Source organism: Podarcis gaigeae (assembly GCF_964106915.1).
Source record: "Podarcis gaigeae genome assembly, chromosome: 15".
Classification (NCBI taxonomy): Eukaryota; Metazoa; Chordata; class Lepidosauria; order Squamata; family Lacertidae; genus Podarcis; species Podarcis gaigeae.
Window position 1 is genome coordinate 7,225,128 of NC_139692.1, and position 12,532 is coordinate 7,237,659.

General features: G+C 46.3%; 2 protein-coding genes across 6 annotated transcripts in view; both read left to right on the plus strand.

The window, feature by feature from the left end:
- LOC310832095 (beta-4C adrenergic receptor-like) overlaps window positions 1-12,532 on the plus strand; it is a 685,807-nt gene that overhangs the window by 103,524 nt on the left and 569,751 nt on the right. The gene's annotated exons all lie outside the window — the stretch shown is intronic.
- RAB11FIP1 (RAB11 family interacting protein 1) overlaps window positions 10,157-12,532 on the plus strand; it is a 60,426-nt gene continuing 58,050 nt past the window's right edge. Inside the window, exon 1 of one of the 5 annotated variants that reach the window (XM_083713438.1) lies at window positions 10,157-10,668. In XM_083713438.1, the coding sequence (XP_083569564.1) occupies window positions 10,262-10,668 (407 nt within the window). In that variant the 5' untranslated portion in view covers window positions 10,157-10,261. The remainder of the gene's footprint in view (window positions 10,669-12,532) is intronic. The other 4 variants (XM_083713437.1, XM_083713436.1, XM_083713439.1 and 1 more) reach the window with 4 other exon arrangements.

The window sequence follows — 12,532 nt, forward strand, 5'->3', positions numbered from 1 at the left end:
CTACTAATGTGTCCTGACACACAGTTAGGAAAGCTCTGCCTTAGTTACTTGCCCTGTCCTACTATGGCAAACAATTTTCCATTATTTTAAAGATATGATGATTTATATTTATTAATAACTTTACTCAAAGTGGTTTACATTACAGATTTGTTCAATCCATTGTCTGAATAAGGGAAGGCTGAATCAAACTTTGATGGTGCACAAAGAAAAACGAAGAATTGATCAAACCACTCTCAGTGCAGAAGTCAGGTCTGAGGACAATAGCCCCCAAAAGCTGAAAAAATAGATGAGAAGAATTTTTTGTCCCTTTTTGGTTGATGTGTTTGACATAGCAGAAATGTGCAGAACTGTGATTAGGTTTATCTGGAGTATTTCAAACAAATACTATTATCAAAGAGCTATTGGGCAAAACATGTGATATGGCTGCTGCAAATGACGAGTGCATTTTAGGGTGCATTAACAAAACCACAGGCAATAGCTCTGCTTTCTCCTGAATTGGCCAGATCTCATCTGGAGTACTGCATTCAGCTCTGGGCAAATCTTGAACAAATCTGCTCAAGGATATGGACAAATTATAATATGGAAGTCTCTACTGCATACTGGCACATCCAAACGCATGATCCATGCCCTCCATTTTCTTTGAGTATGGATTGCACATGCAGTGCATACACTCATTAGCATGTGTACGTGCTGCCTCCTATAGTGGCAGGACCTCTGATTCATGGAAACTGGAAGCTATGACCTAGACATCTCCAACCCACTGCCCAACTTTACATTGTACCCTCTGTATCAGGACTTAAGATACTTGCATTCTTGTTCCCAAAACAGGTCAACAGTCAGAAATCAGGCAATCCATTCAAGTCTGTGAAAGATTTCCTTTGTTGACACTCAGCCATGCCATTTAGCACATGCTTAGGTAACAGGACATATCACACCAAAGGTAACACTACGTATCTCCAATGACCTATATCTACCTAAGGGGAACACAAGAACCTAAGAACCCTGCTGCATCCCACCCAATATTCTGCTTCTCTCAGTGGCCAAGCAGGACATCAAGGCAATAGTTTCCCCCAGTGTGGTGTAGTGGTTAAGAGCAGTAGTCTCCTAATCTGGTGAACCGGGTTCGCTTCCTTGCTCCTCCACATGCAGCTGCTAGGTGACCTTGGGCTAGTCACACTTCTCTGAAGTCTCTCAGCCTCACTCACCTCACAGGGTGTTTGTTGTGGGGGAGGAAGGGAAAGGAGAATGTTAGCCGCTTTGAGACTCCTTCGGGTAGTGATAAAGCGGGATATCAAATCCAAACTCTTCTTCTTCTTTTTCTTCTTCTTTTTCTGGCAAATGGTTATCAGAGGTATACTGCCTCTGATGCTGGGGGTGTCCTTACTTCTTACACCTGCTGAACACCTTTAATTGCTTTTGTTAAGTGAGGTGGATGCTGTTGCCCTTGGGTCCTGCTAGTGGGCTTGCCCTGGGCATCTCACTGGCCTCTGTGAGAACAGGATGCTAGACTAGATGGGCCTTTGGTCTGATCCATCAGGGCTCCTCTTATGCTAACGTAGAGTGACTTCCCAAATCCTACACCTGGGGGCCATAAGTACCATAGTAGAGCCCTGTTGAATCAGACCAAAGACCTATATATATTTCTGCATTGTGTTCTCTTCATGACCAGTTAGGTGCCAATAAGGAGCTCCCAAGCAGGATCTGAGTGCAACAGCAGAAGCCACCAGCAAGCTAACAGGATTACTTCTTCCTCCCTCCCCTTTATATTTTTTAAATAGCTTTGCACCATCGCCACACCTGCTGAGCATCAGACGCCTGACTTGTACACCCTGACAGGCTTTCTTCATGGTTCAGATGACTCTTTCTCGAAAGGCCACAGGCCCTCAAGGGAAGGCAAAATGACAAGGGACGCTTATTGATGTGGGCTGGGATTCTGAGTGATGCACAAGAGAAAATATGTGTAAGGGCATTGCCTCAGGTGTTCAGCTAAATGCAATGATCAAGATAAAATAAATGAAAGGTGAATGGAAATTGCCAAGTAGACACTATGAAGCGAGAATTTATTCATAAACTTATTATATTTACAGGCCACCTTTCCTGTAAGGAGTCCCAAGTGGGATGCATGGTTCTCACCCTCCCCATACTATCCTCACAAGAACCCTGTGTGGTGGAAGGAGAAAGAACTTGCCCATGTGAAGACCACCTGGTGGAAGCCCTTACACATATGGTTCTCAATTATAAATTATATGCTGATCTCCGCCAGCAATTTCTCGATCAACTCTGTATCCCTAAATGGAAACCAGAGTCGGAGGTCATATATTTTCTATTACTGTGGAATGATCATGAGCTCACCAAGTTAGTGGCCAAATATCTCTATTTGGTTTTTTTTGTCGTCAAAATACACTGCAGACGTCTGATCTCCCTGGAGACCAAGAGATGTGACGATAGACTGCTCTGCCTCCTTTCTTTTAGCAGATGTTTTGTGCCACTGGGGAAGTGGCAATTCTGTATTGATTTGTTTTGGATGTTTGTATGTGATGCCAATAAAAGGTTTGATGATGAAGAACCCTGTGAGGTAGGTTAGGTAGACGTTGACTGGCCCCAAGGTCTTCAACCCATGAGAATTGTGGCTGAGAAGGGATTTGAACCATTTGCACCCCAGGTCCTAGACCCAACACTCTAATCACTAGACTACATACTGACTCAAACCATTAGTGCGTCTTGCCTTTGTTGGAGCCATGTTAGCCACTCCATGGTGTGACGATGCCTCACCTTGCTGCTTTGCTGCCCAGTCCCTTGCAAGACCAGAACAGGACTGTGAGGAATTTATGCAGCGATTCGGTTCTCCTCCAAATGCTGCCGCCCAACTCTATTGCAATGTAGACCTATATAGTATGCTAAAGTGTACAGTGGTACCTCGGGTTACATAAGCTTCAGGTTACAGACTCCGCTAACCCAGAAATATTACCTTGGGTTAAGAACTTTGCTTCAGGATGAGAACAGAAATCATGCTCAGGCGGCACGGCGGCAGCAGGAGGCCCCATTAGCTAAAGTGGTGCTTCAGGTTAAGAACAGTTTCAGGTTAAGAACAGACCTCCAGAACGAATTAAGTACTTAACCCGAGGTAAGGTAAAGGTACCCCTGCCTGTACGGGCCAGTCTTGACAGACTCTAGGGTTGTGCGCTCATCTCACTCTAGAGGCCGGGAGCCAGTGCTGTCCGCAGACACTTCCGAGTCACGTGGCCAGCGTGACGAAGCTGCTCTGGCGAACCGGCACCAGAGCACCACACGGAAACGCCATTTACCTTCCTGCTATAAAGTGGTACCTATTTATCTACTTGCACTTAAGGGTGCTTTCGAACTGCTAGGTGGGCAGGAGCTGGGACCGAACGACGGGAGCTCCGCCGATCATGCGATCGGCAAGTCCTAGGCACTGAGGTTTTACCCACAGCGCCACCCGCGTCCCAAGGTACCACTGTACATAAAAATGCATATATTAGTGAAATAGCAAACAGGAAGCAGTCATCTTAGGTAGGAGGACTGGAAGGAGCAGAGGCTAAGCTCAGCACTTCCTTCGACAGACTTCAGCTCAGTCATACCACCTTGGCTGCCATTCTAGTTCCATCATCAAACTGCTCTTACTGTTTCTCCCTAGGCGACACAAAGCAGCTTCCTAGGTTTGTCGCCACTATTTACAATGCTCAAGGCTTTGATCTGTTCTGTATTTATTTACCTGACTATTGCCTGGCCTGCACCAGCTTCCGAATCTGGGTGTGTTAGTAAAGTAAATAAACCCTAGCTGTTTGCTTTTCTTTTTTTAAAGCATGAAGAATGCTCAGAAGAATGTTTACTCCCACAGTAGATTTCTCTGTACTGATTCAACAATAGCTGAAGCAATTCAAAGGCATTCCATAACCTCTTGCCAGTCAAGTGGGTAGCTACTGAGGAGAAGGTATTCACGGAAGGAAGAGGAGGAGGAGGAGTTTGGATTGGATATCCCGCTTTATCACTACCCTAAAGAGTCTCAAAGTGGCTAACATTCTCCTTTTCCTTCCTCCCCACAACAAACACTCTGTGAGGTGAGTGGGGCTGAGAGACTTCAAAGAAGTGTGGCTAGCCCAAGGTCACCCAGCAGCTGCATGTGGAGGAGCGGAGATGCGAACCCAGTTCACCAGATTACGAATCCACCACTCTGAACCACTACACCACACTGGCTCCCTGGCTTCCTCTCACAAGGAAAGCTTGTGCAAGTATACACACACACACACACACACACACACACACACACACACACAGTATATCAATCCGTCATGCTAATCTTTTGCAGTAAGCCTAATGGAGTCACCACTCTGAAAACTAGTTTATTATGGTATAGGCTTCCATGGACTAGAAAGTTTGTGCCAGGGTTAGCCAATACGGTGCCCTTCAGATGTTGTTGAACTCCCAACTTCCACCATCCTTGACCACTGGCCATCCTGGCAGGGGCTGATGGGAGTTGGTATCCATCAACATCTGGAGGACACCATTGGCTATCCTTGGCTTTTGCCGTAATGCATCTGGTTGTCCTTCAAGTGCCACAAGACTCTCTGCATTATGGTGATGGTGATGTGCTGATGGTGATGATTAAAAAGGCATTTCCTGATGTTTCAGTTTTAAAATAATGATTAAGAAGATTTTGGAATACAGCAGAATGATAGGTTAACAGACTATGCTGGAGAGAGGACAGGCACCTTGTCACGTACTCTTTTTTTATGCCAACCACAGGCAACACCACATACCGGTAGCTTGTTTTATATATGATTGGGACAGGCAGGTGAATAAAAAGTTATGGTTGCCCCCTCATAATCCAGGTTGCCCTCTGGGTTTTCTCATAAGGCAAACCCATTTGGAGGTGGGGGTGGAGGAGGCACTGCAGGTGACTATTAGCAGGTTGAAGAATAACCTGTTCCTTCCCCCCACCTCTCGGTTCTCTCATAGAGTAGTTCCTTGTCGGGGGCATGGAATCTGTGGGCCTCCATATTTTGTTGGGTATAAACTCCCATTACACCTGCCACAGTGTCCTGCGGAGGCATGGGTTCCGCAACCCTGCCCTATGTCACTTAAAAATGTTTTCTCTCTGGCTGAGCTATGAAACCGACATTTCCTTGAAGCGGGGGAGAGTTGGCGGGAGCAAGAAGAGTTAAGCGCTCCCTCTGGCAATTCTTCCCTTCAAGTTCAAATACAATGAGAGTTGGCAGGTGCCGTAGGGGTTAAGCACATGCAATTAAGCAAGTACAAATTACATCTGAGGTGTATTTCGAATGAGCCTGAGCAGGTAGAGGAGTGGTTCTAGCACTCTAGTTGATCCTTGCCTGCAAATACAAATTACAGCAGAGAGGCATTTTGCAGAGGAAAATTGGCAGGCACGGGAGGGCTAAAGGACTCCTCCCTCCTGCTGATTCTCCCTTACAGGTGCCACGTGTGGGAACACAGGTTTGTAGCACAGTATATGGGCTTCCTGAGATGACATGCAGTTGCATCCTGAGAGTCATTGTCCAGGAAGTGAATACACCAGCTTAAGTCCAGCAACCTGTCCGTAATACAGTGTACCTCATTGCCTCCAGGCTCTCCCTGTTCAGCACAAGTCTAATGATTTGTATGCAAGGAGCACAGGGCACAGAAGGCTTTCACTGGGCACCTGCCAGGAGGGATGTGAAACAGGTGTGATCACTGTTCACTAACCCATGTGCAAATGAGTAACTATCCTCATTCTTGAGTCAGGGAGCACCACACCCTTCGAAAGCGTATCAGAGCCATGAGCCAACAAACACCGAAACTCTGCGGCACACTTTCCACCTGCCTGCTCTTTCCCTGGTTTCTCTAGAAAGAACAGGATCGCCTGGTGCTAAATTATCAGCAACACAATTGGGTGTGGGGGGAGAAGCTATTGATGCTCATTGTCCTTTACAACATATCCCGCCCATGTTCTCTGTTTTCCTTTGAAAAAAACTTGGAAATTTGACAACACATACACCGCCCACGGGAGAGTAGAGATTGTTGTTGGCAACCAATCTTAGGACAAGGCTGGAAGTTAAGCAGCACGTGCTCCAATAAACAAGTGCTCCTCTACATCCTTCCCAACACTGATCAAAGAAAAAGTGTTTTAGCTCAATTGTTATTTTAAGCAAACCAACCCCCCCCCCCAAATACTTGTGACACCTATGGTTGGGAACAGGTGGATGAGTAATTTGGAGCAGTTTGCATTTTGATGTGAACCGACCTAATTCACACTTCCTGAAACAGTATGCAAACTAGCACACAGGTGTCCTTAGAAAGTTGCTCTTTACTGAATTTTGTCACACACTTCTTTGTTTACAGAATTTCTGCCCCACCCTTTAGAAAGAAAAAAAAAGGCTCTCTGGGCAACTTACAAAATTGAATTCTGAGATGGTTCCTACCCTCGGACTCATAAGACATGACACACAAGGAAAATGAAATGAAAGGAAGGAGGGAGAGGAAAGCAAGCTCAAGCTCTTAAAGATGCAGTCCTTCAACCAAAAATATGTACTGTATATTAGGGAGAAGTGTGCATGAGAATCCATTTGTTAATGAAAATGACAATAAAATGCAAAGTGCTCTTCTAAGGCCATCACTACTTCCTGTGGAAATGCATTCCATAGTTTAACTATGCACAGGGGGAAGAAGTACTTTCTTTTGCCTGTCCTGAAACTCCCAGCATTCAGCTTCTTTCGATGTCAACAAGTGCTATGGGAGAGGGAGAAAAACCTTTCTTCTCCATACCATGCGTCTGCTGTATCTTCTCTTAACATGCTTTTTTCTCTGAACTGAAAAAGCGCCAAAGGTTGCAGCCTTTCCTCATAAGTGAACCGCTGCATCCTCTTGATAAAAGCATACAGGATAAGGCTTTCACTGTCTATCAGCCACAATGGGCTATGCTTTGCCTACACTTTTTGGAGGCAGTATGTCTTTGTATAGCAGTTGCTGGGAATCACAGAAAGGGGGTGCACTGTTGCGCTGGTGGGCTTCTCATAGGTACCTGGCTTGTGAGAGCAAGATGCTGGAACAGATGGACCTTTTGCCTGATCCAGTAGGCCTCTTCTAATATTCTTTCTGGAGGCTGCATGACATTAAAGCCACATGAAATCAGGATTGATACACTCAGGATTGCATGCATTCACAGGTGCCTTGCTTTAATGTTAAAGGTAAAGGGACCCCTGGCCATTAGGTCCAGTCGTGACCGACTCTGGGGTTGCAGCGTTCATCTCGCTTTACTGGCCGGGGAAGCCGGCGTACAGCTTCCAGGTCATGTGGCCAGCAGGACTAAGCCGCTTCTGGTGAACCAGAGCAGCGCACGGAAACACCGTTTACCTTCCCGCCGGAGCGGTACCTATTTATCTACTTGCACTTTGATGTGCTCTCGAACTGCTAGGTTGGCAGGAGCAGGGACCGAGCAACGAGAGCTCACCCCGTCGTGGGGATTCAAACCGTTGAAGTTCTGATCGGCAAGTCCTAGGCTCTGTGGTTTAACCCACAGCGCCACCCGCGTCCCTGCTTTAATGTTACTTTGTGAATAAATCACATCCAGGGAGACCTTCTTCCAAAACCCTACATCTCCATCCTAGCAATCCAGAGAAGGAAATTCCACTCAGCTGAAGAATGTGCTGCGTTCAGCTTTGTGCTATGCTGTATCTGTCTTGCAACATAAGCAAGCAACAGAACAGTCCCATCTATAAATAACTAAGTATTCAACTGAAAAAGCTTCTCAGGCATCAAATATTGAGATAAGGTTTTCACATGTAATACATTTTTATACAGAAGTCGGGCAGAGTGATATTATAACAGGTCCAATGTTAGTTTCAACAAGTATGGTTTAATTAATCAATACAGAGTGTGATTCTGCAAACATAGCCCCCCCCCCCCCAAATCCTACTAAATCCCTTGGATGGCAAAAATGCTTGCATTTATACTACATAAAAAAGGGTGAGAACTTCTGGTTCCCAAACTGGATTCCATCGTGTCAGCAAAATAAACATAGCTGCCAGGTAAGCTTTAGTCTAAGGTTTAAATTTAGTACACAGCAACAACCCATAACGATGAAACAAAGAATAAAAGCCTTGTCACCTGCTCAGTTGTGGAGCAGCCAAACAATATGCCGGCAGGACCTGTTTATTTATTTTTAAAAGATTGTTCTGATGCAAAATAGAGTCTAATTTGTTTTCTTTGGGGGGGGGGGGAACAGAAATTCAATACATTCAGAATTGTCTAGAACTGGAAGCTACTCCCTTTGAGGTGGAACAACTATTATCTAATCCCAATGTGGGTCTGGGCAAGTTAATTCACTGTAATGCATAGAATGAACTCAGAGCTAGCTCTTAATCTTAGTCTGCATGTTCTAATCTAGGAAATGATGTCACCCTTTCCCCTCTGATTTACCTGGAAAAGCACAGGCGAAATTCAGCAGACACCATTTCCCAGCATCAAGGAGCAATCAGAACAGCTTCACCATCTGTATTTCAGCTTGACACTTAGGCTAGTTAAAATAAATAAATAGCCCTGCTCCTGCGCCTATCGATAGCAGCCTGACACACCACAGTTAAGCAGGCAAATTGTTCCCTATTACAGTACTTTATGACATCTCCAGGAAAAAGCTTCACATGATTTCTGTGGGCTGCTGTTAAAAGGAACTTCTTAGAAATTAAGCAGTATGGATTTTCAGGCTTGGATGCTATCATAATTCTTCAAGGGTTAACTGACAACAGTAATTCTCTCTTTCTCTCAAGTTTGTCTCTGTGTTAATAATATAAGGGTGTTCAGCAGAGATTCCTTGCAATGGGGTTATCTCAGTCCTTAGGGCAGGGGTGGGGAGCTTTTCTAGCCTGAGGGCCTCATTCTGTCCTTTCTGGCAACCTTCCAAGGGTCCTATGGAAGGAGCAGCAAATGTATATTTTGCCTTAGCCCTGTAGGCTAATTTCTACACACACCTCTCCATCTTCCAGTCAGCCAAGCAAGGACTTATCAGTGTTCAAGGACACATTCCAGCCAGGCAAAAGCACTCAAGGCAAGTTCAAGGCAGGTCCAAGTGAGGAGTGTGACCTGGAGAGAGCCCTTAGGGCCAGACAGAAAGGCTTGGAGGGCCACATTCTCCTCCACCCCCCCTTGCCCTGAGTTGCCCGACTCCTGCTTTAGGGGTTCTGTATCTTGGGGGCATGAGTTTTGTTGTAGCAGTTGTTCCCCAGCTTTGAATTTGAGATCTATTTAGAACTCAAGTCCTAAGAAGAATCATTATTCTTTTGTAAACAGCTCCGAGGTTTTATTACTATCAAGTGAGATATAAATGGTGGGAAATAAAATAAATAAATTCCCTAACAGTCTTTTTTTTTTTTTTTACATTGGTGGGGCAGTGAAGTTTAAAAAGCAGAGAAAGAGATTAGGGCTTTTGCAGATTTAATAGTAAGAACCGGTGCTTTTCCCCCTAGAAAAATAGGTGCCCAGTACTCACCATGAAATTGTTACAGTAAGTGCGACACTTTTCAGCAACAACGAAAAGACGTGCCGGTACTGTGTACACTTGGGTACCCCCTGGGAAGCACTGGTAGGAACTACTTTTTTTATACGACAAGAGGTTAGGCATTCGATATATCGGATCCAACGTCTGAAGTGTATCGGTTCTCAAGAGGGTCCTTATCCCCTTTGAACCTGTTGCTTTTTAAAAAGATGCCTTTGTTGAAAACTTAGCCTCCTTTCTTTTCATATGCAAAGGAGGAATACAACAATGATCTCCCATCAGCTGCTTCCGTTTGCCTGTGGAGAGGCTATATTCACCATTCATGCCTTTTTAGGAATATGCTCGCAAAGACGTTGCCTGCAGACTGCATATAACTAGACTCGCGCCCAGGTATTGTTGCCCACGGTTTATAATTGTTTCGGAAAATATATATATTTATTTTGGGGGGGGGAAACAAGCCTGAAATGGGAAGGAAGACCCACGAGTCACCTTAACATGAAAATATAGAGATCACTGAGTTTAAGGGAAAACTGGACCTACAATTGACCTGCAAGATTCTAGCCCCTAGTGCGCCCGGACCCAAAGGATTATGGGAGCTGTAGTCCAAAGCGCCCCGAGTGGGGGGAAAGAGGCGGGGCCGGGCGCCGAAGCTCTCGCGAGACTTGGGGTGGGGTTCCTCATCGCCTCACCTGAGGGAAGCCGCTCAGTCCTTCCCGGGCAGCGGCAGAGAGCGGGTGTCAGGCGGACGACGAAGAAATGTCGGCCCCAGGCTCTCCGTCGTCTCTGGGGCCCCGCTGGGCCCCGACCCACGTCCAGGTGACGGTGCTCCAGGCGCGGGGGCTTCGCTCCAAGGCCAAGGGCGGCGGCGGCGGCGGCGGGAGCGACGCTTACGCGGTGATGGCGCTGGGCAAGGAGAAGTTCGCCACGTCGGTGGCCGAGCGCTGCCTGGGCTCTCCCGTGTGGCGGGAGGAGGCCACCTTCGAGCTGCCGCCGCCGCCCCGGAGGAGCCTGTCGGCGGGGGGGCCTCCGCTCTCGGCCGGGCCCACGGCCGTGCTGCAGCTCACCGTCCTCCACCGCGCCCTGCTCGGCCTCGACAAGTTCCTGGGCCGCGCCGAGATCAGCCTGGCCGAGCTGCACTCCGAGGGCGGCCGCCGAAGCACACGGTGAGGGGAAATCGAGCGGGCGAGGGGCCTCCCGTGGGGCTCCCGCTGCCAGGAGCAGTCTACCTGCTGGGGCGCGGGGCGCATGCGCAGAGGGAGGGGGCTGGTGCCAGGCGCTGCCCAGAGAGACCTCCTAAATTGCATCTGATTTTCGCTCCTTCTTTGTTTAGGGAGTCATAGCAGGACTTCTGAAGGAATGCGGATAAGGCTATGCTTTAACTTCAAAGCATGCGCCAGAGTCTTGTGGCAGTATAGGATTAGCCGGGTTCATTGGGCTTCCTCTTGATATGCGGCCAAATTAAGTATTTCTGAAGGTGTCACCTCCCGCCGCGCACCCAACCCCCCAAAGTTTGCTTCTGGTCTTGGCCGCACACCTTCCCAGCTAAGGTGGGCAAAAATCTAGCTTTGCCGCCTTTCGACTGCGCTCGATCGGTTTTGTAAAAGGTAATGTGATCAATAGGAACACTAATTGGGAGGTAAAGTTGCTTTGACAGGTGAAATCCGACTTAACTATGACTATTTCAGTTACTCTTCTGTTGTTCAGTGTTTTTTTTTTTTTTGTATATTAATGGATTGTAATTTTGGCAACATAAGTAGTATCACTATATTCACTCCTCAGTGGCGCTCTTGAAAAAATTAATTTCAGTTCTGTGCTTCAGTTCTGGGGTGAAACTTGTTGGGCGCAATAATATATATTTTTTACCTGTTGTGCACCTGGTGGCTTCCTTTTCTGGTGCACTTGTTGTGTGTGCCAGATATGTGACTAAAGAATAGTACGGAGTCTGGAAACCAAGTCCTATGAGGAACAGTTGAAAAAGCTGGGCATGGTTATCTTGGAGAAGGAAAGGTTAAGAGGAGGCAGGAGAATAGTTCTCAAATAACTGAAAGACTGTGATGCAGAAGGTGGAGCAGATTTGTTCTATGTTACTCCAGATGACAGATGTAAATGCAATGACTGAAAACATTTAAATAAGATGGTTTTGACTTTACGTTAGGAGAAACTTCTTAAGTGTATGAGTAGTTCAAGGCGGATCAGACTGCCTTGGGAATTGGTGAGATCTCCTCCTATGAAGGTTTGTAAGCAATGGCTAGATGCCCATTTGCTTAGGAAGCTGTGTATTTGCAAGATTCCTGCACTGAATCCGTTGGGCATTGGACTAGATGACATCCAAGGTCCCTTACTACTGTATAGTTCTGTTTGAAGATGTTGACTTCCTGCTGACTAAATGGCATTTCCAGGTTCAGAGGCAATTTACCTATGTATGTCAGAGGCTCAAGGTCCACATGTCCAAACAGGTGTCAAACAGCATGCCGCATGAGAATTATTCATCTCAGCTGTTTATCTGACAGCAGCGAAAGCTAAGCTCTTAACAGGATGGATCATGGATTAAAAATGCCACTTTTAGTAAAGATTCCACTGTTGTCCATAGAGTTTACTGGGAGACCACGGGCGAGTCACACACAGTCTAATCAATCACAAGGGTTGTTGTGAGAATGAAATGGGATGGAGAAATGAAAACTATGTATGTCACTCATACATAGTTATTTGAAGTAAGGGTGGGGCAAAAATGCAATAAGCAAACATTGCAAGCAGAGGCGGGATCAAACTTTTAAAAACACTGTATTAAAACTTGAAATAAACAGCAGTATAATGTGCTACAGCATAATATAAAGAGTTGGTGTGGTGTAAAGGTTAGTGTCAGACTAGGACCTAGGAGACCAGGGTTCAAGTGACCGCTCAGCCATGAAGCTCACTGACTGACCTTGGCTCTCAGTCTAACATTGGGTTGTTATGGGGATTAAATGAGGAAGGGTAGAATCACGTATGCCATCTTGAGCTCATTGGGGAAGAAGGTGGGCTATTAAA